Source organism: Sphaeramia orbicularis, unplaced genomic scaffold (genome assembly GCF_902148855.1).
Source record: "Sphaeramia orbicularis unplaced genomic scaffold, fSphaOr1.1, whole genome shotgun sequence".
In the NCBI taxonomy this organism is placed as follows: Eukaryota; Metazoa; Chordata; class Actinopteri; order Kurtiformes; family Apogonidae; genus Sphaeramia; species Sphaeramia orbicularis.
The window spans coordinates 42,330-69,010 of NW_021941612.1; the positions used below are offsets into that span (position 1 = coordinate 42,330).

At 42.5% G+C, this 26,681-nt stretch overlaps 1 protein-coding gene across 1 annotated transcript in view; it reads left to right on the forward strand.

Annotated features, from left to right (window-relative positions):
- Positions 1 to 26,681, forward strand: part of LOC115416469 (sodium channel protein type 4 subunit alpha B-like) — an 88,115-nt gene that overhangs the window by 2,710 nt on the left and 58,724 nt on the right. The window contains 3 exon segments of the mRNA XM_030130244.1: positions 24,394 to 24,553; positions 25,850 to 25,987; positions 26,403 to 26,521. Coding sequence (XP_029986104.1) covers positions 24,422 to 24,553; positions 25,850 to 25,987; positions 26,403 to 26,521 — 389 coding nt within the window. The 5' untranslated portion in view covers positions 24,394 to 24,421.

Below are 26,681 nucleotides of genomic sequence, written 5' to 3' on the forward strand. Positions count from 1 at the left end.
AGCGTCCGTTTATAGGGTTAGGGTCCGTTTATAGGGTTAGCGTCCGTTTATAGGGTTAGCGTCCGTTTATAGGGTTAGGGTCAGTTTATTGGGTTAGGGTCAGTTTATAGGGTTAGGGTCCGTTTATAGGGTTAGGGTCAGTTTATTGGGTTAGGGTCAGTTTATAGGGTTAGGGTCCGTTTATAGGGTTAGGGTCAGTTTATTGGGTTAGGGTCAGTTTATTGGGTTAGGGTCCGTTTATAGGGTTAGGGTCAGTTTATAGGGTTAGGGTCAGTTTATAGGGTTAGGGTCAGTTTATAGGGTTAGGGTCCGTTTATAGGGTTAGGGTCCGTTTACAGGGTTAGGGTCAGTTTATAGGGTTAGGGTCCGTTTATAGGGTTAGCGTCCGTTTATAGGGTTAGGGTCAGTTTATAGGGTTAGGGTCCGTTTATAGGGTTAGGGTCAGTTTATTGGGTTAGGGTCAGTTTATAGGGTTAGGGTCCGTTTATAGGGTTAGGGTCAGTTTATAGGGTTAGGGTCAGTTTATAGGAGGTTTCTTCCAGTCGAATGTACTGAGTGTGTGATGCTGCCGGAGGTCAACGTTTATCAGGAGGAGGTGAAGAGGATCTGAAAGAAAAGCATGTGTGAACACTGTGTGTGTGTATGTGTGTGCGTCTGTGTATATGTGTATGTGTGTGTATGTGTCTGTGTATATGTGTGTATGTGTGTCTGTGTGTATATGTGTGTGTATGTGTGTCTGTGTGTGTATGTGTGTCTGTGTGTATATGTGTGTGTATGTGTGTCTGTGTGTATATGTGTGTGTATGTGTCTGTGTGTATGTGTGTGTGTATGTGTGTATGTGTGTGTGTGTGTATGTGTGTATGTGTGTCTGTGTGTGTGTATGTGTGTGTGTCTGTGTATATGTGTGTATATGTGTATGTGTGTGTGTATGTGTCTGTGTGTATGTGTGTGTGTATGTGTGTGTGTCTGTGTATATGTGTGTATAGGTGTATGTGTGTGTGTATGTGTCTGTGTGTATGTGTGTGTGTATGTGTGTCTGTGTGTGTTTGTGTGTGTATATGTGTGTGTATGTGTATGTGTGTGTGTGTATACACATACACACACATCTGTGTGTGTGTGTCTGTGTGTGTGTCTGTGTGTGTGTGTGTGTGTGTATGTGTATGTGTGTATGTGTGTGTGTCTATGTGTCTGTGTATATGTGTGTGTGTATGTGTGTGTGTGTATACGTGTGTGTGTGTGTGTGTGTGTGTGTTGGAATGAGCTCGCTCATCCTTCTCTGTGTAACTCGACACTCTAGAGGTCAAGCTGATGACTCGCAGCAGCTGTGGCTGCCATAGCAACGTGAGGGCGGGGTCAACCCTGGCACCAGCGACGACACCAGATCCAACACAAGTGTGTTCAAGTGTTCAACACAACGATTGACTGCACAGGAAGAAGATTCAGCTGTACTCTGTTAGGTTGGGAATACAATTTACTATAGAATTATAATTTGCCTTATAATAATAATAATAATAATAATAATAATAATAATAATAATAATAATAATAATAATAATAATAATAATAATAATAATAATAATAATGTAATGATAATGACAACAACAACAACAACAACAACAATAATATAGTAATGATAATGACAACAACAACAAAACAACAAAACAACAACAACAACAACAAAACAACAAAACAACAACAACAACAACAACAACAATAATAATAATAATAATAATAATAATAATAATAATATAGTAATGACAACAACAACAACAACAAAACAATAATAATAATAATAATAATAATAATAATAATAATAATAATAATATAGTAATGATAATGACAACAACAACAACAACAACAATAATAATAATAATAATAACTAGAAGCACTCGGAGAGCGCAGACCTCCGCCAAGGCTGATCAGTGCCCCCCCCCCCCCCCCCCCCCGTGGGCCCCCCCACCCCCGATCACCGCCAAAATTTAATAATTTCTTCCTTATCCCATTTCCAACAAACCCTGAAAATTTCATCCAAATCTGTCCATAACTTTTTGAGTTACGTTGCACACTAACGGACAGACAAACAAACAAACAAACAGACAGACAAACAAACCCTGGCAAAAACATAACCTCCTTGGCGAAGGTAATAATAATAATAATAATAATAATAATAATAATAATATAGTAATGAGAACAACAACAACAACGACAATAATAATAATAATAATAATAATAATAATAATAATAATAATAATAATAATATAGTAATGATAATGACAACAACAACAAAACAACAACAACAACAACAACAATAATAATAATAATAATAATAATTAAAGCTGCAAGCAGCATTGGTCGGGACCTCGCGCTCTAGCCGTGTTCGCCCTCCCATGCTACCAACCGTTACCCATCACGCCTCCCTCCAACCATTCTTACTTTTTTTTTGGCAGATTTATGGGTTTTTTCCCCATTTACAATAAGGCTTTTATTTTGAAAAACCCTACTGTGTGTGTGTGTGTGTGTGTGTGTTTCTGTGTGTTTAAGAGAGAGAGAGAGAGAGAATCAGTTATAATCAGTTTTTTATATAATCCAGGTTGGCTCAGTAATAGCAGTAGCAGTAGTCTCTCTCTCACTCACTCACTCACTCCGTTGCTATGGACTCTCCATGGTTGCTATGGGAGCATAAACATGGCAGGTGCACCTGATCAACACTAATGACTTAGAGGAGACACTGGAGTTTCAGAGAAATGAACTAAAAACCACCTGTCAGACAAACTGACGTCAATCCACAACAGTAGCTCCTATCTGAAAAATTCTGTCATGTCAGACTTCTGGAAGGTTGGAGCAACATTTGAATGTATAATGTGATGAAACAAAGTCAGAAGTGAATCAGCAGTGAGTGTACGAAGGTGGAGTTAGTCAAACATGTGACTGAGACAAATGGAACACAGGAGGGAAGGAGGGAAAAAGCAGCAGTTGTTGTGTTTGGAGGCCCACAGATCAAAAACTAAACACTTTAACATTCAAATGTCAACAGTCTGGGAAAGAAAAGACATTTTCCTACGTTTTGATGTAGAATTTGTTCCTGTAACCCCAGAAATATGAGTTGTTTCTAGACTTTAAAACCAAAACAGGCTCTCCAGTCTGTTTGAGCAGCAAGATTTCAGCCAATCAGCTGTCAGCATGTGTGTGCATGCGCACGTTCATCTCACATGGCTCCTATAGATCACACATGTGAGTTAATAGAGTAAAGGCTGTAGTACACTCAGTGACCATTTCTCGGATAAATTGCTGTAATTCAAAAACCGTACATCGTATCTTAAAATTTTTTTCACAGGAGTCTTCTGCTGTCTTTTGTGATCGCTTCAATATATAATATGTTGAGGAAATGTCCAAATTGAATTTTCAGTTTCAGACTTCGCGGCTTTCAGGGCTTCTAAAAAAAAAACTAAGATAGTTATAAAAAAAGTGCGAGATCACTTTTTTGAGAAGGGTTCACTCCATCTTCTGGCACTATTTAGAAGACGATACGACAAACGGTGTGATAGGAGTTAAATTTAGAAATTTTATTTTGAAAGGCATATTGCGAACTTCCTGTTTGAGCTAGCTCATAGGTGTCAGCGCATGATTTGTTGGGCTCGATTAAACGAAAGTTTTGGCGTTGGTTTTGTGTGTCTACGACATTCGTAGTGGAAGTTTGCAATTTGTGCATTTTAGTTTGAACAGCATATTGCGAACTTCCTGTTGGAGTTAGGTCATGAGTGTCAGCATGTGATTTTTCGGGCTCGATGAGACAAAAATTTTGGCGTTTGTTTCATGTTTCTACGACATTCCTACTGGCAGCTAGGGCCGTTTTTGTGTTTCTAGGGAGCGCTAGAGAGCTCATTTTGGCACCTAGGGGGTTAATTTTTACATTTTATCAAATTTTTCGCCAGACCTGACATGTGTGCCAAATTTGGTGAGTTTTCGAGCATGTTTAGGGGGTCAAATTCCAGTTTAAAGTGACGGAGGGAGAATAATAATAATTAAAGCTGCAAGCAGCATTGGTCGGGACCTCGCGCTCTAGCCGTGTTCGCCCTCCCATGCTACCAACCGTTACCCATCACGCCTCCCTCCAACCATTCTTACTTTTTTTTGGCAGATTTATGGGTTTTTTCCCCATTTACAATAAGGCTTTTATTTTGAAAAACACTACACTGTGTGTGTGTGTGTGTGTGTGTGTATGTATGTGTGTGTGTGTAAGAGAGAGAGAGAGAGAGAGAGAGAGAGAGAGAGAGAGAGAGAGAGAGAGAGAGAATCAGTTATAATCATTTTTTTTAATTAAGTGAGTTGGATCACTAATACTAGTAGTAGTAATAGCAGTAGTAGTAGAGGTATAATAGCAGTAGTTGTAGTAGTAGTAGTAGTAGTAGTAGTAATAGAAGTAGTAGTTTTCGTAATAGCAGTAGTAGTATTAGTATAAATAGCAGTAGTAGTAGCAATGTCAGACACATGGTTGCTGTGGACTCTACAGTGTGTGTGTGTGTGTGTGTGTGTGTGTGTGTTTGTGTTTGTGTTTGTGAGAATGAGAGAGAATCAGTTATAATCAGTTTTTTATATAATCCAGGTTGGATCAGTAATAGATGTAGCAGTAGTCTCTGTCTCTCACTCACTCACTCACTCACTCACTCACTCAGTTGCTATGGACTCTCCATGGTTGCTATGGGAGCATAAACATGGCAGGTGCACCTGATCAACACTAATGACTTAGAGGAGACACTGGAGTTTCAGAGAAATGAACTAAAAACCACCTGTCAGACAAACTGACGTCAGTCCAGAACAGTAGCTCCTATCTGAAAAATTCTGTCATGTCAGACTTCTGGAAGGTTGGAGCAACATTTGAATGTATAATGTGATGAAACAAAGTCAGAAGTGAATCAGCAGTGAGTGTACGAAGGTGGAGTTAGTCAAACATGTGAGTGAGACAAATGGAACACAGGAGGGAAGGAGGGAAAAAGCAGCAGTTGTTGTGTTTGGAGGCCCACAGATCAAAAACTAAACACTTTAACATGACATACTTGGCAAATTTTGATGACTTTTGGAGCATGTTGAGGGGGTCTCATGGCAGTTTAAAGTGAAAAAAGTATGAAAATAAACAAATTGTAATAAATCCATAACCGTACATCCTATCTCAAAAATTTTTGCATGTGAGAGTTGTGGTGAATCACCTGAACGTGTAGATATAGAACATGTGGGGATAAAGTCTGAAGTGAAAAATGACTTCCAAACATCACAACTTTCCGGGCCTATAAAAAAAAAAAACTAAGGCAGTTCTGACAAAGTTGCGAGATCACTTTTTTTTTTTTTTTTTTTTTAATTCCCACAAGTCTGAAGAATAAATAAGTGAAAGGATTTTTGTGATAGGACCTTTGGTTATGGAATAATCACAATTTTTTGAAGCGTACTTTTAGTTTCACTTTTCACTTTGAAACAAATCCCTATGAAAGTCTTACTGGTGCACTCCTGCTGGTGTCTGGGGATGGAGTAGTGGTGAGACCTGCTGCCTATTGTACAGGAGGCCCCTGGTTTGAATCCCAGAGAACCCAATGAATTTATTTATTAATTTTTCCCCCCCACACATTTTAAAACAGGTTTTGCCGCATTGCATTGTGGATATTTGACATTTTGCACACATTACAGAGTACACGGAGTACATTTTTTCAAAATAAAAGCCTTATTAAAAATACTACATAATGACTATTAAATAACTTCTCCATTTTTATGCCAAACGCTCAAGTGTTTCTAAAGTTTCAGTTCATTAAAAATTATTCTCTCACAGACACACACACACACACACACACACACAATAGGGGTTTCCAAAATAAAAGCCTTAAATGTAGTAAATCATGACTTTTATGCTCAACTGTTTGTATAATTTCAATTCATTCAGACTGATTCTGTCTCTCTAACACACACACACACACACATACACAGACATACACACAGTAAGGTTTTTCCAAAATAAAAGCCTCATTTAAAAGTGATGGTGGTTTCAGCAGAGGGTTGTTATTATTATAATAATTATTACTATAATAATAATAATAATAATAATAATAATAATAATAATAGTGCTGGCAGCGATTAAAATTTTTAATCGCGATTAATCGCGTGGATTTCTGTGATTAATCGCGATTAATCTCATAGTTATGGGGGGGGGGGGTTGCCGGCATCAACAGCGTGTATTTCCTTTCAGTGATATTTCAGACTGCAGTACTCCACTGATAAAAATAATTGCACATGTCAGTGCTTTCAAACACCTGTGTCCTTCTCCCCCCCACCATCTGAAGACATTTAAAATGAAAATGTACATGGAACAGACTGGTACTTTTCTCCATGTCTATGTCCACACCAGTTTATTTCCACTTGTGAGTGATTGACAGGAGTCTTAGTCCCACTAATCAGTACTAATACTAATAAGCCCAATAATATGTGATGTTCAGTTGTTCAAAGTAAACAAAGGGGGCCCTCTAGTGGTCAGAATAAGTGTCACTAACGTATGTTTTGTCCTTGCGGTGTTCCCGTAGTCAGTTCAGACATAAGAAGGAACTACCAGACACGTTTCTTTCACTCTGTTTGTATGGCCCCAAAAACGTTTGCCTGTGAGTATTTTCTGTTCAGTTGTTGTCAGAATGAATAGTATCAAATATCTCTGATGTGAACCTTTGTTGTTGGATAAAAAGACTTTGTAAATCTTAAATTAATCTGTAAATGCTAATCGTTAGCGTGTCTATGGATTTTCCCATTCAAATTAGCATCAAGCTAGCAATCTTTTTCCCATTCATTTAAATATATAATGCCATGTAAATGTACTAAGGCAGTGAACAGAACTCAAACATTTTGTTTGTATGTGTCAGTTTTACAGGAACAGATTTGGACAGAAGTTTTGGGCGTCCGTCTTTTCTTGGTAAACCTGTTGTCTATCTGCAGCTAATCGCTACACGCACACAAGCAGAAGAATAGGAGTTAGAATTGTACTGTCCTCGCTAAGACGTCTGTACTTAGTCTGAACTAGACAGTGAGCTAAACTGAACTGACGATGCCAGATCTGTGCTCTGAAGTCTGCAGCTTTAATGTCCATACTTGACATCCTGCAGACTGACAGAGTGAAACTATAAAATAAAGACAAAATAATTCAATTAGTTATGTCTATTAATGATATGCATATTCATGGAGAATGCATGGATGTAATTATTATCAAGTTCCAGTTCAAGTTCAAGTTGACTTTATTTGTACCCGTAGGTAGATTTGTTTGCAGTAAGCATTCACTCACTGCCGGTTGCTACATGCGCAAGCGCGCAACACAAATCCTTCGGAAATTACAGTGAAGAACAGAAGATAATGCAAAGCACAAATATAAGACACCATACAGTTTCACACATTGCACGTGGACACGTGCTGGAATTTTTTCATGGATTTGTAGGGAAATTGGGGGACAGCGTGAACATAAAGGCCGACAGCAGACGTGAATGGGACAATGTGGGTACGGGGGGTGGATGAACTGTGTAATAATTGTGAAATGTGTGTGCGAAGATAACAGACTCCAGTGGGGTCACTCTGTTCCAGTTCAGTTAGTTCTTATCAAGTTCTTATCAGTCCAGCCCCCACTGTTGTCCTGGCCATGGAAGATGTTTTCACTGCAGAGGGAGTCGATTGAGAAGAATCTGCTGCTTCCTCAGCTCTCAGGGGAATACAGTTTAGTCCGTGGGGGAAACTTGATTACTGCATAAATTTAGTATAACTTTTTTTTTTTTATTGGTGATAGTTAACAAGACAATGTGGACAGAAAAACAACAACACATAAACAAAAGGAAACTCAAACAAATAAACAAACAAACAACAACAACAATGACAGAGTATTGACAAACAACGTCATATTACAATGAAAAAGATCAGAAATGTAAATAGCAATATGATAATAATAATGAAAACATGATGATAATGATAACAATAAAAATATTACTTTCTAATCCAAAAAAAAAAGAAAAGGAAAAAAAAAAAAAGCAAGGGGGGGGCTTGGTTGAAGAGAGAAAGAGGGGAGGGGAGAGAAAGGGGGAGAAAGAAGTGTAGGTGAGAATGAAGGGGAGCAGGGATCCTGGTTTGTCTGTATGTGGAGGTAGAGAGAAAGAATGAAGTGAATGTGGATGTGGATGATGTAAATTAAAAAATGTTTGTTATGGGTTGGATGTGGTCTGATATGTAGTCCTGTACATGGTCCTGGTTCTGGGTTGGATGTGGTCTGATATGTGGTCCTGTACATGGTCCTGGTTCTGGGTTGGATGTGGTCTGATATGTGGTCCTGTACATGGCTGTGGTTTTGGTTACTGCTTTGGTACGAGTTCTGGGTGGACTTTAGATAGTTTGTGAATGGGTTTCATGTTTCCTCAAAGGCTGATAGATTGTTTGTTTTGTCGGCTGTTATTTTTTCTATTGATATGTGTTCTGAGAGTAAATTTGTCCAGTGGCTGATATGACAGGAGTGTTTGGGTTTCCAGTTTTGAAAAATGATTTTCTTGGCGATGGTCAGAGACATTAGTAATGGGTTCTTGTGTTTAGTTGGAATTGTAATGTGTGTCCAGTCCCCTGTAAACAGAGCGTTGGGGATGCTGGGATTGTGCAGCCCCAGATCCACCAGAGTGTTCCTGTGACTGTTCTCCAAAATGACAGAACATGCTGGTGGGACCAGGTGGTGTGAAGAGAACCATCTGTGACCCAGGGTGCACTGGGAGCAGATGTCTGTGCTGGTCAGCCCCATTTTAAACATTTTCTCCTGAGTGATGTGTATTCTGTGAATGGTTTTATATTGTAGGAGTTGGACATTTGTGTTGGTGGTCATGGAAAAGATGTTTTTATTGATCTGTATCCAGAAATCAGGGTTGGGAGGTAAAGCCAAGTCCTTTTCCCATTTGGTGGTTGGGAGTGTTCTGGAGGTTTGTGACAATGAAAAAAGTTTATAAATTTTTGAAATGATTTTTTTGGGGGTTGTAATTTTAAAGATTTCTTCACTTAAATAAGAAGACTGTAATATGTTGTTAGATATGTTGATTTTAGATTTAATGATGGATTTTAATTGTTGGTATTGGAGGAACTGGTCTCTTCCAAGCCCGTACCTCTGGATAAGTGGATGAAATGATATGAACTGGTTCTTTTCAAATCAGTGCTGGAGGTGAGTGATGCCTTTGTGTTTCCATGATGGAAAGTGAACAGGGCTGTTGTACAGCTGGAAGTCTGGGTTGTGCCAAATTGGGCTGAGCCTACATGGTGCCAGTGGTGATTCAGTGATTTAGTGGGCTTTCCACCAGGCTGTCAGAGCTGAGGAGACTGTGATGTTGTTGGAGTCATCCTGCTTCTGGATTGACTGTGGTAGAAATGGGAGGTCTGAGAGCGAGGTAGTTTTACAATGATTCTGTTCTATCTGTAACCATGGTGGACTGGACTGATCTGTATGGATCCATTTGAGTAAATATTGTAACTGATTTGACAGGAAGTCATAAAGAAAGTTTGGTGCTTCAAGGCCGCCCTGTGGTTTTGAGTTCTGGAATGTTGAAAGTGAGATCCTTGATTTTTTATTTTTCCAGTAGAACTGACTTGTTAAAGAGTTTAATGTTTGAAACCAGTTGTCCGTGGGGGTAATGGGGAGTAATGAAAATAGGTCATTAATTTGTGGGAGGGTTTTCATTTTAACAGTTGCAACGCGTCCAATGAGAGTAAGTGGTAACTTGGTCCATCGTTTAAAATCATCTTCTATGGTTTTCAGCAGAGGGGTGTAGTTAAGGTTAAACAACTCTGACAGCCTGGAGGGAATATTAATGCCTAAATACTGAATATTACCAATGTGGAGTGGGAGTGAGGGATGTTGGGCTGCACAATCCCAGGCATCCCCAGTCAGAGGTAGAAGAGTGGATTTGTTCCAGTTTATTTTATAGTGTGAGAGTTTACAGAAGTTCTTGATTATTTTGAATGTTTCTTGTAATGATGTGTAAGGGTTTTGGAGATGTAAGAATAAATCGTCCGCATATAAGCTAAGTTTATGTTCTGAATTTGTGTATTGTATTCCTTTGATTTTATCGTTCTGTTGTATGGCTATGGCAAGTGGTTGGATGAAAACTGCAAATAAAGATGGAGAGAGTGGACGTCCTTGCCTGGTGCCCTGGTGGAGTGTGAAGCTTGGTGAGGTGATCCCGTTTGTGCTAACTGTGGCCCTGGGTGAAGTGTCCAGTGTTTTTATCCAGTGGATGAATGACTGTCCAAAACCAAACCTATGGAGGTGGAGAATAAAAAGGTCCAGTTTACTTTATCAAAGGCTTTTTCTGCGTCCAGTGATACAATAATGGTTTTGTTGTGTTTTTGCTGTGATGTGTTGATCAAATTAAAAAGTCTGTGAATGTTTTCTGAGGCGTGCCTATTTTTAATGAAGCCTGTCTGGTCGGGATGGATTATGACTGGAATGACTGTTTCCATTCTAGCTGTTAATGTTTTTGTGATAATTTTGAGATCTGTATTGATTAGTGAGAGAGGACGACAGCTGGAGGGGTGTGTTGGGTCCTTATTGGGTTTGAACTGTAACGTTATTATGGCAGTGTTCATGTGGGGGGGGGGGGGTGTAATGGAGGTAGTTTTTATTTCTGTAGTTATGCTGAAGAGTAGTGGTGATAATATGTTCCAGAAAAAATGTTTGTAGAATTCTGCGGGAAATCCGTCTGGTCCAGGTGATTTATTGTTCGGCATTTTGAGCAAAGCTTTATGTAGTTCTTGGAGGCTGAGTGGTGAATCTAAACAGTGGGCTAAATCAGATGGTATTGTTGGTAGGTTGAGATGATTTAAAAATGTGTCTATTTCTGTTTGACTGGGTTTGTTATTTGAAGAGTAGAGGTTGCTGTAAAATTTGTGAAATATATTATTGATTTCTTGTGGGTTATGTGTGACTGTACCTGCAGAATTTAGTATAGACGGGATTATTGCTTTTTCTCTTTTGTGTTGTAATAGATTCGCCAGATATTTACTTGATTTATTACTGTACTGAAAGTTTTCATATTTGAGTTGTTGAATGATGAATTGTGTTTTCTTGTGTATGATGCTTTCCAGTTGAGTTTTAAGTTGAGCTAGTTCATTTTGTTTTGCTTCACAGGGATTACTGGTTAGTTGGTGTGTAAGGTGTTTGATTTTTGTTTCTAAACTAGTTTCTAGTTCCTGTTGCTGTCGTTTCTTATATGATGAATATGAAATGATTATTCCTCTAATGACTGTCTTTCCTGTTTCCCATAAAAGTTATGGTGAGATCTCTGGAGAGTCATTCATCTTTAGAAAGGATGTCCACTCTCTCTGGATTAATGTGGTAAATTCTGGATCCTCTAAAAGTGACGTATTGAATCGCCACCTTGTGGGGGACTTGATGTGTGTTTGAGTTTTTATTGATAAGAAGACTGGAGCGTGATCACTGATTATGATGGGATGGATTGTGTTTTCTTGGATATGCTGGGTAATTGAGTTACTTACAAGAAATAAGTCAATTCTAGATGAAGACTGATGGTGGGAGGAAAAATATGAATATTGTCTAGATGATGGGTTTTTTACTCTCCAACTATCGCCAAGTCCAAGTTCCTTCATGTGTTTGATTGTTTCCGTTGAGTGCCAGTGTCTTGTGTTACCTGGTGTGCTAGAGCGGTCAGTTGAGGGATCGATGATGGTGTTGAAATCTCCAGCTATGATGATGTTTGCTGAATTATATAGTAAGGAGAAAAAGTTATGGAAAAAGGATGGGTCGTCATTGTTAGGGCCGTAAATGTTTGCAAATGTGAATGTTGTATGATTAACAGATGCATTAACAATGATAAACCTTCCTTGTGGGTCAATGATGGATGAGTTATGGATGAATGGGATATTTTTATTGACCAGGATAGAAACACCTCTTTGTTTTGTGTTTAGTGTGGATGAGAATATTTTATCGAATTGTTTGAGTTTAATATATTGTAGTTCTGAGTTTGTAAGGTGGGTTTCTTGTATAAAACATATATCAGCCTTTAATTTTATGAGATGATCGATGATTTGGATTCTTTTAGTTTGTGTACGGAAGCCACGTACACTCCACGTAACCAGATTAAGTGTCGGCATTATTCTGTGTTTGGTATAAGTTGTTTTGAATAAGATGCAGAGAAGAAGCCAATGGGCAATGGGGGGGGGGGGGGGGGGGGGGGTGGGGGGGGGCTGGTTGCTGTAACTGCCTCAGATTTTTGGTACATTAAACATAGATGACTAAACACATAATTACACATAACGGTGAGTCGTGACATCAACATAACATGTAAGCAACATAAACACACATAAGAAGAGAGAGAATAAATAAAAGAGAGAGAGAGAGAGAGAGAGAGAGAGAGAGAGAGAGAAAACAACAACAGTGAGGTAGATGTATAAGTCCTCTATAGGGCAAGCAGGCGGTTACTTTTTTTTTTTTTTTTTTTTCTAGGAGCGATGTCGGGGGTGAGTCTTACAGTTCGAAATGCAAGGTTGTTACAGTTATATGTATGAGTCTATTGCAAATTGTTCAGAAGAGCCATGGCATGATTTTGGAGTTGCGAAATAATTGTCCGTCGATATAAAGTTTGTCCACTATGATCGATGCGTTTGTTGTTTCATCTGTTTTCTTTGAGGATGGGATACAGTGCTTTCCGACATTCGTTTATTTCATGTGGATACTGTTCGTTGAGTCCAAATGATGTTCCTTTGAGTTCCTTTCCTCTGCTTCTGACCAGTTCTTTTTGTTTGAAGTGTTCGAACTTTGTGATGATGGGTCGGGGTCCTTTGGATGACGGTTTACCTAAGCGGTGTACTCTGGGAAACGTAATGTTTTCAACAGTGTCAGGGGGGATTTTGAGTTGAGTTGTCATGAAGTTTTTAATGAGGCTTTCGGGGTTGTCGGAGGTTTGTTCGGAGATACCAGAGAAGATGAGGTTGTCACGCATGGAGCGGGTCTGTAAATCCAACATAGTTTCTTTCAGAGTCTTGTTTTCTTTGGAGATGGCGTGTATTTGTTCGTCGAGTGTTTTGACTGTTGTTTGTAAGCCCTGGTTTGATTTTTGTAGTGTAACGATGCTGTGGTGGGCGAACTCCAGGCTATTGCATATATCTTTAATCTCTTCGTGTAGTGACACTAATAAATCCAGTTTTTTGTTTATGCTTGCAAGTACACTGACCTCAATTTCAGTAGTTTGTAAATCGTCTGTGTCCGTAGAAGAGTCTGTCTTGCGCCTTTTGGAGCTGGGTTTGGCTGAGTCTGGGTCCATGTTGATCTGCCGGTTGTAGTAGTGGTCGATGAATGCTTCCAGGTCTGTTATGTCCTCCACTGTAGAGATGTTATGGTCCAGATAGGTGATGACAAATGATCGGAGAATCAAGTTTAATACGGGAACAGTGTAAATCCTTAGTATATCCTTTTAAAGTTCGCGCGTTTACTTTGTTTACTCAAACACTTGGCGCCGCCATGTTAGGTCTCGTTGATTCTTGCCTCCGACTCTCGCGATGCTTGCGCTCACTCTGCCATCCGCTCCCCACCGCCCATAAATTTAGTATAACTTAATTTTGTTCTACCCGGCCTCAGCATTCCTTAGCATCTTCGACCGGTTAAGTCTCTACACAGTCCCTCGATCTTCTCTTTCAGTCCGGCAGATTGACGGAGCCCCTCCATGGTTGCCCTCAATCCCTCTGCAGACTGACCCGTGATGTAATCCAACTTCTTTTACGAGTCCGCAGCCCATCCGGCCAGGTCTCGCACACTCTCCTTCGTCTACATCACCGCCCATTGTAATTCCTTCACATTGTCACTCACCGCTCCGAAGTGCTTCTCAATTTCCACTGACAACAGCGGGGTCTCTTTGCATGCTGCTGTCTTGCTGATTTTGCGATAGATCAGGACCATTCCCAGACCACTCAGAAGGTGTCCCTCTATCATAAGTCCAAATAGGTAGATATCTTCGATATCTTCCACCAACAAGTCAGACAGACAGACCACCCTCCGCTTGTCCCAAGCGTCCCGGGTGTATCCGGCTGTAGCTGTCCCGTCAGGGCAGGCGGGCTCCCCAGGGCCATTCTTCCTTGATGAAAAAAATCGTGTCCATTGCGCTGAGTGACCAGTTGATCAATTCCATGTTTGCTGTTCGAGAGCTCAACAAGCAGGGGATTTAAAAGTAAAGTGATTCAGACGAGACACTGCAAGGGCAAAGCAGAGTGGAGGAGGCAGGGAAAAAAAAGCAGCAGATAGCAGAGCTCAGAAAAACACGTCCTCTCTCTTCGAAGGACAGGAAGGAAAACCAATTTATAAACAACAGTCAATTCATAAACTTAAATTGACTGTTAAGACAACAATCACATCGTCAATAAGTACAGGTTAGTTCAAAGGCTGGCATATTAAACACAACCAGTGAATTTACATAAACTTAACATGAGCCTGCATAAAGAATTAGCAACCCATCTGTGACAGCTAGCATAAACAAATTAGCTTAAACATGTTAATAACACATTGTAAGAAACACATCCAAAATAACGTTATAAACATGTTTCTAATGACACGTTTGCATGTGAAATTATTTATCAAACAGCAGAATGACTGATACATACAGGCGTTGAACTGCAGGAGTTACACAAAGTTTGATTCAGCATTACTCAGAAAGTTCGCTCACTTTTCTCCTCTCAGCTACACTGGCACCGGCACTTGGTGTGTGTGGAGTGCCAAATTAAAAGCATGAGTTTCAAAATAAGAGTCCGTATGTATAAATGAACTAAGACTATCTTGAAAGGCAGAACGGCATTAACGGGAGATTAAAAAAAAATGTTGGCGTTATTTAATGAATGCGTTAATGCAGTAATAACATGTTAACTTGCCCAGCCCTAAATAATAATAATAATAATTACTATTATTATTATTATTATTATTATTATTATTGTCATTATTATTATTATTATTATTATTATTATTATTATGTTGATCTCAAATCCTTGACATGAGGCCTGCAGAAAAAGCCCTAACATATGTTGCCAGTTTCATAAAGATCACTGCAAAGTGAACCCAGATCTGATCCATGGGCTTGTTTCTGCACTAGCTCCTTAAATTGTTAAGCCCAGCACAAAGCAAAATGAATCCATATAACGCATTTTGTGTTATCCCGTTTCTGGGCTCGCTCTTTGTTCATTAACAACCAGTGCAATGCAAAATGCATTAGCACGTCAGTTCCTTAATCCCAACGCAACGCAAAATGTGCTCTCCCGTTTCTGGGTTAGTTGGTTAAAGGGTGCGCTCGCCCAGTTCCGCGGTACCGAAATGATTTTAACACGGACCTCAGAGGTCGGTGTAAGGAGGAGGATGTATTCTGTAGCTTCATTTCACTTCTGTCATGTATTTCCTTTGAAATATTATTTACATTTGAAAAAAAAGATTTTTAACACAAGTTTGACAATATCTGTAATAATATTAGATTTTTTCCATGGACATTTTGCACTGATAAGAACAAATTTCCAGAGTGTGTGTGTGTGTGTGTGCTTATGTGTGTTTGTCCGTGTGTGTGCGCGTGTGCTTGTGTGTGTGCGCGTAGGTGTGCATGCATATGTGTGCATGTGTGCGCGTATGTGTGTATGCTTGTGTGTGTGAGTGTGTGTGTGTGTGCAGGCATGTGTGTGTGTGCATGCGTATGTGTGTGTGTGTGAGCATGTGTGTGTGTGCGTGTGTGTGACCATTTCCAGTTGTGCTCATAAAGTCATCAGTGCAGAAGAACTGGGCTCATCCTTAGATGTCCAGATGCACTGTTTATATGGCGGGGCGGGGGGGGTGGCACATGCAGACAGCTGAGGGGGTCCGTTGAGTGTGAGGAGCTCCATCCAGATATGTAATAATAATAATAATAATAATAATAATAATAATAATAATAATGGATTTTATTTATGGGCGCCTTTCTTGGAACTCAAGGACACTGCACAGTAAAACAGGACAGTATAAAACAAGCATTAAAACAGTAAAGAATAAAAGGGAGGTTAAAAAATTGGACAATGCAACTGTGTTCACAAAGAGAAAGCAGTTCTAAACAGATGGGTTTGAAAAGAGGGAGAGAAGTGATGTTCGTGAGGTCCAGAGTTATGCTGCGTTTCCACTTCGTGGAACCAGCTCGACTCGGCTTGACTCAGTATTCCTGGAGAGCGTTTCCATTACAAGATACTACCGACTTTACAGTACCTGGATGTGGCGCGTTACTTCCGTGTCGTCTGTTCAGAGTTGCTCATAAACTCGCTCGTTGCGTGTTGTCTCATCTGAATTTTTACGTCGGCCACCAAAGACTGAATCTCCTGGACTGACCCTGGTGTAGTTTTGGGCTGTTCTCATGTGAATTAATGTACCCACAGATTTACTGTCCACTAACGCATCTGTTTTTTGTAAAACGGCGGGCCACAGAGAAAACTGTCTGACCAATCAGTGGTCTGCAGTGTTTACACGTCACGTTTTAGTATCTGGTCCCCAGTCCTGGAACCTCAGCGGAGGAGATACCAAAAAAGTACTACCGGGTACCAGATTCCAGGTCATTTTTCGTAATGGAAACGCAAAAAAGGCCGAGTTGAGTCAAGTCGAGTCGAGCTGATACCATGTAGTGGAAATGGGGCATTAGAGAGCAGAGCAAATTAATGCTCTGGTCCAGATGGAGGTGGGAGGGGAAGAGGGAACAAAGAGGGGAGGGCAGAGGGAAAAGTGAGGTGGATGGAGGAGGAAGATCTGAGGGTATGAGAGGGAGGGGGCATATGAAGGAGATCAGACAGATATGGAGGAGCCAGGTTATGGAGGGGCGGAGTTATGGAAGGGTGGAGTTATGGAGGGGCGAGGTTATGGATGGCCTTGAATGTCAGTAGAAGTATTTTAAATTCAATTTGGACCTGAACTGGGAGCCAGTGGAACTGTGAGTGGAGGGGGTCCTGGAGAGTGGAGGGGGTCCTGGTGAGTGGAGGGGGTCCTGGTGAGTGGAGGGGGTCCTGGAGAGTGGAGGGGGTCCTGGAGAGTGGAGGGGGTCCTGGTGAGTGGAGGGGGTCCTGGAGAGTGGAGGGGGTCCTGGTGAGGGGAGGGGGTCCTGGTGAGAGGAGGGGGTCCTGGTGAGTGGAGGGGGTCCTGGTGATGATGGGAGCAGCAGAGTTCTGAACTAATTGAAGTTTATGGAGGGATTTGTGTGTGAGACCAAAAAGGAGAGCGTTCCAGTAATCCAGACGAGAGGTGACAAGGCTGTGAACGAGGATAGCAGTGGTATAGGTGGGGGGTCGGGGGTGGAGGGGGTTAATGTTACGTAGGTGGAAGTAAGCAGGCTAAGTGATGTTATTGATGTGGGATTGAAGAGATAGAGTACTGTGGAGGATGACCCCCAGACTCTTAACCTGTGGGGAAGGGGAGACCGTGGAGTGGTCAATGGTGAGGGAAAAACTGTTGGTTTTGGATAAAGTGGATTTTGAACCAATGAGGAGAACCTCAGTTTTGTCACTGTTTAGTTTGAGAAAAGTGGAAGTGAACCAGGATTTTATGTCTGCCAAGCAGTCAGTGAGGGAGGAGGGTGGGAGGGTAGAGGTGGGTTTGCTGGTGAGGTAGAGCTGGGTGTCATCTGCGTAACAGTGAAAGTTGATATTGTGTTTCCGGAAAATATTGCTGAAGAGAAGGAGGTAGATGATAAAGAGGAGGGGCCCCAGTACAGATCCCTGGGGCACACCTGAAGTGATGGGGAAGTGGTGGGATGTGACGGATTTGATCTGAATAAAGTGAGTGCGGCCAGAGAGGTCTGATTTAAAGCAGTCTAATGAAATGTGGGTGATGGAGATGGAAGATAATCTACTGAGAAGGGTGTTGTGACAGATGGAGTCAAAGGCCGAGCTCAGGTCAAGGAGGAGGAGGAGGAGGAGGATGGAGAGTAAACCAGAATCTGCTGTCATGTGTAGGTCAGTGATGATTTTTATGAGAGCTGCTTCTGTGAGGGGGGCGGAGACCAGACTGGAACTGTTCATACAGATTTTTGTGAGATAAATGGGAATGAAGTGGAATAGTTACTGTTTTCTCCAGAATTTTGGAGATGAAGGGTAGATTGGAAATAGGGCGGAAATTATTGAAGTTGGTTGGATCTGCACCAGGTTTTTTCAGAATTGGGGATATTGCAGCGGTTTTGAAGGATGCAGGAACAGTTCCAGTGGTGAAGGGGGCCAGAGGAGGAACGTTTAGGGTTAGGGTTAGGGGTCCAGCTGACAGGTGGACGGCTTGGACTTATGAATAAGTTCCTATATTTCTTTGAGGGAGGGGAGGTCAAAGGAGGATAATGTGTGTGGGTGGATGAGGGTCAGGTGTGATGGTGGAGGAGTTTGAACCAAGGTGGAGATGGATCTTCTGGATTTTGCTGATAAAAAAGGAGATGAGTGAATGACAGAATGTGGTTGAGTGCAGGTGAGAGGGTAGAGAGTCCGGAGGTTCAGTGATATTGTTGAGCAGTGAGAACAGTGACTTAGTGTTCCCTTCATTTGAACAGATTATGTTGGTGTAATAGCTGGATTTGGATTTGACATTGCAGTCCTTGTAATGCTTAATATGGTTAGCATACATTTATGAACAGACAGTCCAGTTTTTCTGAAGAGCCGTCAACCTTCAGCTTTCATGTGCTGAAGTTCAGGTGTAAACCAGGGAGCAGAGACAGAAAAGGAGACAGATCTGGTTTTCAGAGGGGGCGGCCATGGCTCAGATGGTAGAGCGGGTCATCCAATAACCAAAGGGTTGGCGGTTCAAATCCCGCTCTGTCCATGTGCTGTTGTATCCTTGGCAGCCTATACCTCTGCCTTGCTCTTCCCCATTCCTGTTATTTCCAGGTCACGTATGGGGTTTCACTCTGCTAAAAGGCATCTTAGATGGTTGAGACCAATTCCATTACACACAGCGGTCATGAACACCATGACGCCACCACCACCTATTCAGTTTGGGTTACTAAATGCACGTTCCATTACTAATAAATCCTTCTCCCTAAAAGAGCTTTTCACTAACAGGAACTTGGATGCATTATTCCTGATGTAGACGTGGCAGAGGGATGGGGAGTTCCTTCATTTAAACGAGCTGTGCCCTCCTGGCTGCTCTGCTGTTGGTCAGCCCCGCCCCTGTCGCCGGGGCGGTGGCCTTGCTGTAGTGCACCAGGACAAATACATATGCAGAGGGATGAGCACCGATGACTTTCACTCATTTGAGTCACAAATGATCCAGATTGGCTCCTTCAGTGTGTTTTCCTGTTTCTTAATCTCCCGTCCCCCTGGCCCTGCTGGTGCCTTCTGAAACCATTTGACTGATTTCCTAACATCAAAAATAAAACTGGAGAAGGTTTGAATTCTTGGGGATTTCAATCTGCACATCAACAACGACTCATCCAGCCCAGCAATGGAACTTTTAGCCATGACTGACACTTTTAACCTCAAACAACATGTATGTGGCCCCACCCACAGGAAAGGACACACCCTGGACCTGGTTTTCTCACTGGGCTTACACGTCACAAATGTGTGTGTTGAGGATGTCCACTTGAGTGATCATTGTGGTGTGTTCTTTGACTTATGTGTGCCTCTGGAGCCCAAGCCTGCACCTAGAAGGGCCAAGAGGAGGATTATTACAGAGTCCACAGCCCAGGTTCTCCGTGCCCTGTTTAACCCTAGTCTTCTTAATGAGTGTTCTGATGTTGATGAGTTTATCCAGTGCTTCTCCACACACTGCAGCTCTATTCTGGACCAGGTGGCTCCCCTGAAAACCAATGTCACTGGTAAGTGGTCTTGTCCCTGGATAAATGAAAACATCTTAAACCTAAGGAGAACATGTCGCAAAACTGAGCGTCTTTGGAAATCAACCCAGTTGGAAGTACACAGGTTACATCTGAAAGATCTCATAACCTCATTAAATAAAATGATTAAGGAGGCAAGATCCAGCTACTTCCACAAACTTATAGCCACAAACAAGAAAAACTCCAAAGTAATCTGTGACACAATCCAGTCCAGTGTGTCCCCTGCTGCTGCCCCCCCCCCCCCCCCCCGTGCTCTGTAAAGCTGACATCAGTGACTTCCTAAACTTCTTCACAGACAAGATCAGGGATATTAAACACAATATCCCACCACCCTCTGGCCGTCTGACCCGAGCTGATCCCCCTCTTCAAACCTGGTCCTCTTTCGACCCTGTGACACTGGAGGACATCTCAGCACTTTTATCCAAAACGAAACCCTCCTCCAACTCTGCAGACCTCCTCCCCCATAAGCTCCTTGTCGGTGTCTTTGACACTATTGGACCATGGGTCACAAAGTTTTTTAACCTGTCGCTCACAACTGGTTTGTTTCCCAGCTCCTTCAAACAGGCCATCATAGAACCTAAACTAAAGAAAACCACACTGGACCCCACAGACTTCAAAAGCTCCAGGCCCATTTCAAAGCTCCCCCTATTGGCCAAAATCCTTGAGAAGGCAGTGTCTAAACAACTGACAGCTTTTCTGGAGACACACCAGATCTATGACACTTTTCAGTCTGGGTTTAGACAACGCCACTCAACACAAACCGCACAATTAAAAGTGTCTAGTGACATCCTGATGGAGGCCGACTCCGGGAAATCCACGGTCTTGGTCCTGCTAGATCTGTCCTCGGCCTTTGACAAAGTGGACCATCCCATAATGACTGAGAGACTGAGGGACCTGGTAGGGATGTCAGGTCCTGTGCTAGACTGGTTCTCCTCTTAAATGAACGGCAGAAGCTTCACCGTGTCAATCAATAACATCCAATCCAATAGTGATGTCTCCTATCATCTATTCTCAGATGACATCCACATATACTGCTCCTTTAACTCCTCTGAGCCCCACAAACTGAGTTCCTTAATCATCTGCTTGTCAGAGCTGAAGCAGTGGCTAAATGAGAACAGCCTCCAGCTGAACTCCAGTCAAACACAGACCCTCATCACTGACCCGGATAGTGCAATCCCAGGGATCAAACATCACCTTGGAGACCTGAGTTCTTCGGTAAAGACCAAACTGAGGAATCTGGGTGTCACCTTTGACCAGGACATGTCTTTACAATTCTACTCCAAACACCTGGAGAAAAACTGTTTCTTCCAACTCCGCAACATCTCCAAACTCAGATCTATGGTGTCCATCAATGAACTTCAGATGATCGTTCACGTTTTTGTGTCTTCTGGCTCAGACTACTGGAACAGCCTGTTCACATGTTTAAACAGAAGGAGCTGGCCCGTCTACAGTTTGTCCAGAACTCTGCTGAAGCCTTCTGACCCGCACAAACAGGAGAACCCACATCACTCCCATTCTTAAAGCTCTCCACTGGCTCCTGTTTTATGTCGTTTTCATTTTAAATTCTGGTGCCAACTTTCTGGGCTCCCCATGGCCAGGCCCCTGCAGACACTACTGCTCTGATCCAGCCCTACAGCTGGGCTCGTGGCCTGAGGTCTGAAGAACAGCACCTGCTGATGGTTCCACACACCTGCTGATGGTTCCACACACCTGCTGATGGTTCCACCTGCTGATGGTTCCACGCACCTGCTGATGGTTCCACACACCTGCTGATGGTTCCACACACCTGCTGATGGTTCCACACACCTGCTGACGGTTCCACACACCTGCTGATGGTTCCACACACCTGCTGATGGTTCCACACACCTGTTTCAGCACACGGGCTGACAGGTCCTTTAAAGCTGTATCATCACGTCTGTGGAATGAGCTGCCTCTACACCTACGGTCCATGGACTCTGTAGAGAGTTTGAAAAACACCTCCAAACCCTCCTGTTCAAACAAGCTTTTTAGTTTCCCAGCTGACTCAGGGCCACCACAGACTGATGACACTTCATGTATTCATCATATTTAAACTTTTTTAATGGTACTTTATTGTGTTTCACGGGCATTCTAACTGTATTTTACTTGAACTGTTTTATTCATTTTTTGCAGTGTAAAGTTGCTACTTTACAGTGTTACATGTACTCCATGTGTCTCCCCCTACCTCCCCCCTCTCCCCTTCTCCCCCAGTCTCTCTCTGTCTCTATCGCTCTCTCTTTTCTCCTCCTTTACTCTCGTTCTTTAACCCCAACTGGTCCTGTCACTCGTCCATCCTCCTCAGTCTGGCTCTGCTCCAGGTTTCTGCTGTTAAAGGTACTTTTTCCTTCCACTGTCACCAGTCACTAGTGTTTGCTCCTGGAGGATTCTGTTGGTTTCTGTAAATTTGTTTTGATTTTGATTTGATAAAGCACTTTGTGACTCTGTCTGTGAAAAGTGCTCTATAAATAAAATGCACTTACTTACTTGGGCAAGACACTTCACTCTCCTTGCCTCCAGTGCTGCCACTCACACTGGTGTATGAATGTGTATGAATGTTTGGTGGTGGGAGGGGCCGTAGGCGCAGATTGTCAGCCACACTTCTGTCAGTCTGCCCCAGGACAGCTGTGGATACAGATGTAGTTCACCACCACCAGAGGGAGAATGTGAGAGCAAATGAATAATGGATCCTCTGTACACGCTTTGAGTATGCATTCATAGAAAAGCACTATAGAAATCTAATCCATTATTATTATTAGAGGAGCGAGGGAGTCCAGGATGCTGTGGAGACTTGTGTTGTAATATGAAACCAGGTCTTCAGGGTTGGACAGATGGACAGTGTTCATGAGGGAGTCCATGTTAATGTCCTTGATTTTACAGAATGTGATGATACGGGGAAGCTTTGCAAGGGAGAGTGTTAGTTTTACATTGAATGAGAGGAGAAAGTGGTCAGAGATGGAAGTTCATCTGCTGCACAGTCCAGAGGGGTGACACCAAAAAGGAAAAAAAAAAAAGAAAAAAAAAAGAGGGGTGACACCATAGCAACAGATGAAGTCTAAGATGCGTCCTTTAGAGTTAGGGTTAGGGTTGGGGTAGTGTGTGGGAACGTGGGTATGCTGCTGGAATCAAAAGGATCAAGACAGGATGGGTGTAACGATCTGAGTACGGTGACTGAACCCAAATGCAAGACCCGGAAGCAGACGTAAAAGTTTACAGTGTTTATTAAACACAGGTTTAACTGACAAGTCTTGGATAGTGATTGTATACAGATTCTTGAGGTCACAGAGTTCAGGGCTTTGTGTCTCATGGGGTTTGTGAAGTGGACCAGAGACAGACCCTCACAGCCCGGACCGAAAAAACACGTCGGGTATCCGACTAGGGGAAAGCAGAGGGATGTCAGTAAACAGACCAGGTCATACACGGTAAGGCAGACGGACAGGCAACAGGACATGGAGGACAGACAAGCTCACGTACCAGGAAAACAGGCAGAAAGGTTGAACACATGCAGAATCAACAGTTGCAGAGGCACAGACAGGGGTCGGGCAAAAGGCAGAGGTCTTGAAAAACAATCCGGGTCAAAAACAGGCAGACAGACAAACAGGATCCAAAAAAACGCTGGTAAGTAACACACGAGGCGATACAAACTGGCACAGGACAGGGGAAAACACAGGGCTTAAATACACAAGAGGGAGGGAAGACAATGAGACACAGGTGGAGCAAATCAGGGCGGGGACAGGTAATCACACACAGGTGGAGAAGATTAGGGAAAGGAAGCAAAGACACCAGACATGACACATGAGGAGAAGTGAACAAAATAAAACAGGAAGTGACAGACAACACACACAAGACAGACAAAACCAGACTAATGTCCGGTGGCAGATGTGACAATGATAAGTTTCTGGTGAGAAGGTTCTTGGTATTGTCCATGTGTGTGTTGAAGTCTCCCAGTAATATTGGGTTTGGTGAGAGAGTGGACAGATGAGTGAGAACAGCAGCAAAGTCATTGAAGAAATTATTGTTTGGTTTAGAGGGGGGGCGGTAAACAGCTGCAAGTGTGGTGGGAGCTGGACCAGACAGATGACATGTGATGTATTCAAAGGAGCTGGAGGCAGGAACAGGTGAGGGTGGGGGAGCAGGTCCATCCAGACAGGTGAGGGTAAGGGAGGAGGTCCATCCAGACAGGTGAGGGTAAGGGAGGAGGTCCGGGGTCACAGATATCCCATAATAATTCTTTATTCTAACCATAATGCTGTCACATGACTGGAAACAGCTGGAGCAGAGGCATTCGTTCTGGGTTCAATAGTGAATGCACCTGTTTAGTGCACCCTTCAGCGGTAATAGTGAGCTAATGATGGTTTAGTGAACACACCTGTTTAACCTTAACTTTACTTATCCTAACTCTAACTATACCTAACCTAACCTAACCCTAACTATACTTAACGGAACCTCACCTAAGCAAGGCATCCTCCACCTGGTCTGACCATGTGAAAATGGAAATGTGAATATCAGAGTGTGTGATTGGCGTCTGTCTCTGCCAACAGCAGGAGGGCCTTCGGACAGAATGCTAACATGGCGCCTCTGCTGCCCCCTGTTGGTGCAGAGGTCTTCAGACCATTCACTGCAGCTTCGCTGGAGGAGATTGAACGACGACACCAAGAAGAGGAGAAACAGCAACAGAGGAGGAAGGAAAAGAACATAGAGGTACACCCTGTTCCTAACCCTGTTCCTAATCCTAACCCTGTTCCTAACCCTAACCCCTCATCTGTCAATAATCAATCCAAAGTAACTCAAGCTCCTCTTTTCAACATCACAAAGATGAGATGAATTTTTACCTCCTCAAAGAAGGTGATGTTTTTGCCAGTATTGCTTTTTATGTCTGTCTGTCTGTCTTTTTGTCTGTCTGTCTGTCTGATTGTCTGTGTATCTGTCTGTCTGTCTGTCTGTCTGTTTGTCTGTCTGTGTATCTGTCTGTTTGTCTGTCTGTTTGTCTGTCTGTGTATCTGTCTGTGTATCTGTCTGTCTGTCTGTGTATCTGTCTGTTTGTCTGTCTATCTGTCTGTTTGTCTGTCTGTTTGTCTGTCTGTGTATCTGTCTGTTTGTCTGTCTGTTTGTCTGTCTGTGTATCTGTCTGTTTGTCTGTCTGTTTGTCTGTCTGTGTATCTGTCTGTTTGTCTGTCTGTTTGTCTGTCTGTGTATCTGTCTGTCTGTGTATCTGTCTGTCTGTCTGTTTGTCTGTCTGTGTATCTGTCTGTTTGTCTGTCTGTGTATCTGTCTGTTTGTCTGTCTGTTTGTCTGTCTGTGTATCTGTCTGTCTGTGTATCTGTCTGTCTGTCTGTTTGTCTGTCTGTGTATCTGTCTGTTTGTCTGTCTGTTTGTCTGTCTGTGTATCTGTCTGTCTGTGTATCTGTCTGTTTGTCTGTCTGTTTGTCTGTCTGTGTATCTGTCTGTTTGTCTGTCTGTTTGTCTGTGTATCTGTCTGTCTGTCTGTCTGTCTGTTTGTCTGTCTGTGTATCTGTCTGTCTGTCTGTCTGTTTGTCTGTCTGTGTATCTGTCTGTTTGTCTGTCTGTTTGTCTGTGTATCTGTCTGTCTGTCTGTCTGTCTGTCTGTTTGTCTGTCTGTGTATCTGTCTGTTTGTCTGTCTGTTTGTCTGTCTGTGTATCTGTCTGTCTGTCTGTGTATCTGTCTGTTTGTCTGTCTGTTTGTCTGTCTGTGTATCTGTCTGTCTGTGTATCTGTCTGTCTGTCTGTCTGTGTATCTGTCTGTCTGTTCGTCTGTCTGTCTGTTTGTCAGGATAACTCATAAAGTTATGGATGGATTTGATATAAATTTTCAGTATATGTTGATTCTGACACAAAGAAACAAATGACAGTTTTGGTGGTGATGGGGAGGGGGGGGGGGGGCACTGATCTGTCTTGGCAGAGGTCTGCGCTGTACGAGTGCTTTTCTAGTTTTAAAAGGTTTTTTGCTCTCTGATTGGCTGTCTCTCTGATTGACAGCTGGCAGAGGAGGATCTTCCAAAACCAGCTAGTGACTTGGAGGCTGGTAAACCCCTCCCATTTATCTATGGGGACCCCCCACCTGAGCTCCTCAACACCCCATTGGAGGAGCTGGATCCCTTCTACCAATCACAGAAGGTCTCTTTGTTTACTGATCAATATCTGACCAATGACTTTGATCATTTAGTGATGATACTGAGGCTCATGGGTATTGTAGTGTTTGGAAAACATTATTTTCCTGGAGTTGAAGTGGAAGTTAGCATCAAGTTTATGATCAGAGCTGTGTCAGGTTTAACTGGATAAGATTTAACTGGGTTTAGTCCAGGTTTAGTCCCAGATTAATTCTGGTTTTACCAGAGTTCTAATGAGTCAGTTTTAACTGTTCAGTCTGGGTTTAGTCCCAGTTTAGTTCTGGTTTTACTGGGGCATAAGCAGTTCCTTCTCAGATCTTGGAGGTGTGTTTGATAACAGCTGTGTTCAACTCCTGTTGCTGTAACCCTTGACCTCTGCCCTCTGACCTGTGACCTCTGCCCTGTGACCTCTGACCCTGCAGACATTCATCGTCCTGGGTAAAGGAAACGTCCTGTACCGGTTCAACGCAGAACCAGCCTGTTTCCTGCTCAGTCCATTCAGCCCACTGCGAACATTTGCCATCAGGATCCTCATCCACTCATATCCTTTATGTCACATGACACAGCACTGCTCTCTGATTGATCCAATCTGTTTGTTGATTACTGACCACGTGTTTTATAACTATTTAATGTCTGAGGTGGAATGTCAGTACTTTACAGCACTTACTGGACACCAACCAGGGTAAATCCAAAAATAGGAA